Here is a 3,467-nt window from a genome sequence, read left to right as displayed (position 1 = left end):
GAACTTTATCTCTCTTACCTCTATAATCATATATAGGCATAATTTTTTAACTTAGGCTCCAGATAGCCATAGAAGAACCAAATGCTTTCTGCATGTGTGAGAATAATCAGAGAGAGATTTCTTCACAAGTACCTGATGAGGGTTGAGACAGGTAGAAAAAGTGAGAGATCTGTATTTAGCAATAATGGAGAAAGTATTTAAGAGAATCAAGCAATGGAAATAAGAAATTTGTAAATTTCCTTCCAATAACTAGAAATAGAGGATCGAGTTTCTTTTGGTTAACCTAAATTTTATTTTATTTTATTTATTTTATATTATTTTATTTTATTTTATTTTGTGTAATTGTAGCTTCAGAGTGTTAAAGCTGAAAGGAAGAAGTAGGAGAAACATGGAAAGTAAAAGTATAACACTTTCCTTACTAAAAGGACATGGGCTTCCAGGTAGGGGCAGGATTCAGAATGACTGACAGAGCCCTCAGGGAACAAGGAGACGCCACACTGACCTCATAAATGCTTGCTACCTTTGCTGTTTTCTTTACATCTTTTAACAGCAGGAAGCAGAACTCTGCACTTCAAAAGTTTTTCCTCACCTGAGGAGTTAATTTAGTACAAGCGGGAAAAGGTGCAGGGGGATGGGAGAAAGGAGATCATGTTGGAAAGCTATAGAGATAGAAGAGTAAATTTTAGTAAAGGAGGTTTAAACAAATAAAACATAAAGAGAAATAGGAACTTGAATCAAGGAAATGATTTTAAAACTCAGTATTCTTAGCGGACTAGAGGAAGAAATAATCTGAGCCAAGTCTGGAAGACCTTTTCCCTTCCTACCAGTACTTTTTAAGTCACAGAAGCTTCTTTGTTCCCCGAGACACTTTTGCAGATTAGTCCAAGCAGGAACAGTTAGATGTCCCCAGTTAACCTCCTATTTGACACCACTGATTATCCCATTGTTAGTCACACTTTGGGTTATAAGTGACTTTTTCTTTATTTGTATTTTTTACTGCATTAAGGGGTCTCTAATTTTTTATCTCTCATTTCCCAAAACCTAATAAGTAATTATTGCACAGAACACATTGATTTGTATTTATTCTATTTTTAGACATAATTTATTAGCATACATGAGCAAATTAAGAAAAACAAAACAACAACAAATGAATGAATGCACATATATGTATATATTTTCTTTTCTTACCAGAAGGTTTTAATCCAAATCAGGAGAAGATATGCTTAGAACTGAGATAGAGTTTTCATCCATTCTGTCCTGTAAGTATTTTGCGTATTCTGGAGACACAGGAAGAGATCAATCTATATATCCCTAAGCTGAATTATGGTAGGCAAAATTCTTCCACTTAGTGCATCAATTTCTTATTTGTGTAATAAGAAAATTGGGAAAGCGATCTTCAATATGCTTACCAAGCTGTGATTCCAAATATTAGGTGAATACACTTACAAAGGAGGATGTTTTTAGTAGCAATTTGTACTGATGGTATGGGGCCAAGAGATATGTCTTAGAGGGAGGGCTGAGGGTTTGAAGTCCAACTCCTAAGCCAGTGCCAGAAGAGCCAAGGACAGGTATGGCTGTCATCACTTAGACCTCACCCTGTGGAGCCACACCCTACAGTTGGCCAATCTACTCCCAGGAGCAGGGAGGGCAGGAGCCAGGGCTAGGCATAAAAGTCAGGGCAGAGCCATCTGTTGCTTACACTTGCTTCTGACACAACTGTGTTCACGAGCAACCTCAAACAGACACCATGGTGCATCTGACTCCTGAGGAGAAGAATGCCGTTACCGCCCTGTGGGGCAAAGTGAACGTGGATGAAGTTGGTGGTGAGGCCCTGGGCAGGTTGGTATCAAGGTTACAAGACATGCTTAAGGAGGCAAATAGAAGCTGGGCATGTGGAGATAGAGAAGACTCTTGGGCTTCTGATAGGCACTGACTCTCTCTGCCTATTGGGCTATTTTCCCACCCTTAGGTTGCTGGTGGTCTACCCTTGGACCCAGAGGTTCTTTGATTCCTTTGGGGATCTGTCCTCTCCTGCTGCTGTTATGGGCAACCCTAAGGTGAAGGCTCATGGCAAGAAAGTGCTTGGTGCCTTTAGTGATGGCCTGAATCACCTGGACAACCTCAAGGGCACCTTTGCCCAGCTCAGTGAGCTGCACTGTGACAAGCTGCATGTGGATCCTGAGAACTTCAAGGTGAGTCTATGGGACCCTTGATGTTTTCTTTCCCCTTCTTTTCTATGATTAACTTCATGTCATAGGAAGAGGATAAGTATCAGGGTACAGTTTAGAATGGGGAAGAGACAAATGATTGAATCAGTGTGGAACTCTCAGGATCATTTAGTGTCTTTTATTTGCTGTTTATAACAATTGTTTTCTTTTGTGTTTAATTCCTGCTTTCTTTTTTTTCTTCTCCGCAATTTTTATTATTATACTTAATGTCTTAATGCTGTGTATAACAAAAGGAAATATCTTTGAGATACATTAAGTAACTTAAAAAAAACAGCTTACACGGTCTGCCTAGTACACTACTATTTGGAATATATGTGTGGTTATTTGCATATTCATAATCTACCTACTTTATTTTCTTTCTTTTTAATTAATACATAATCATTATACATATTTATTGGTTAAAGCATAATGTTTTAATATGTATACACATTGCATATTGACCAAATCAGGGTAATTTTGCTTTTGTAATTTTTTAAAATGCTTCTTGTTTTAATATACTTTTTTGTTTATTTTATTTCTAATACTTCCCCTAATCTCTTTCTTTCAAGGCAATAACCATACAATGTATCATGCTTCTTTGCACCATTCTAAAGAATAACAGTGATAATTTCTGGGTTAAGGCAATAGCAATATTTCTGCATTTAAGTAGAATATTTCTGCATATAAATTGTAACTGATGTAAGAGGTTTCATATTGCTAATAGCAGCTATAATCCAGTGATAATTTTGCTTTTATTTTATGGTTGAGATAAGGCTGGATTATTCTGAGTCCAAGCTAGGCCCTTTTGCTAATCATGTTCATATCTCTTGTCTCCCTCCCACAGCTCCTGGGCAACGTGCTGGTGTGTGTGCTGGCCCATCACTTTGGCAAAGAATTCACCCCGCAAGTGCAGGCTGCCTATCAGAAAGTGGTGGCTGGTGTGGCTAATGCCCTGGCCCACAAGTACCACTAAGCTCACTTTCTTGCTGTCCAATTTCTACCAAAGGTTCCTTTGTTCCCAAAGTCCAACTACTGAACTGGGGGATATTATGAAGGGCCTTGAGGATCTGGATTCTGCCTAATAAAAAACATTTATTTTCATTGCAATGGTGTATTTAAATTATTTCTGAATATTTTACCTAAAAGTGCATGTGGGAGGTCAGTGCATTTAAAACATAAAGAAATGAAGAGCTAGTTCAAACCTTGGGAAAATACACTATATTATGAACTCCATGAAAGAAGGTGATGCTGCAAACAACT

At 37.9% G+C, this 3,467-nt stretch overlaps 1 protein-coding gene across 1 annotated transcript; it reads left to right on the top strand.

The window, feature by feature from the left end:
- The first annotated feature begins 1,747 nt into the window (after window positions 1–1,747).
- Window positions 1,748–3,180, top strand: HBB (hemoglobin, beta). Its single transcript, NM_001168847.1, has 3 exons — window positions 1,748–1,839; window positions 1,970–2,192; window positions 3,052–3,180. Exons 1-3 carry the CDS (start codon window positions 1,748–1,750, stop codon window positions 3,178–3,180), a joined length of 444 nt encoding a protein of 147 aa, NP_001162318.1.
- Window positions 3,181–3,467: the final 287 nt, after the last annotated feature.

This window comes from Papio anubis, chromosome 12 (assembly GCF_008728515.1).
Source record: "Papio anubis isolate 15944 chromosome 12, Panubis1.0, whole genome shotgun sequence".
Lineage (NCBI taxonomy): Eukaryota > Metazoa > Chordata > Mammalia > Primates > Cercopithecidae > Papio > Papio anubis.
Note: the sequence above shows the minus strand (reverse complement) of the source record. Positions and strands in the feature narration are given on the sequence as shown.

Excerpts from the sequence above, each read along its gene's own strand:
- HBB (NM_001168847.1), top strand. The coding sequence starts at position 1,748 with ATGGTGCATCTGACTCCTGAGGAGAAGAATGCCGTTACCGCCCTGTGG. Across the intron at positions 1,840-1,969 it reads GGTGGTGAGGCCCTGGGCAG|GTTGCTGGTGGTCTACCCTT; the intron begins GTTGGTATCAAG and ends TCCCACCCTTAG. Across the intron at positions 2,193-3,051 it reads TGGATCCTGAGAACTTCAAG|CTCCTGGGCAACGTGCTGGT; the intron begins GTGAGTCTATGG and ends TCCCTCCCACAG.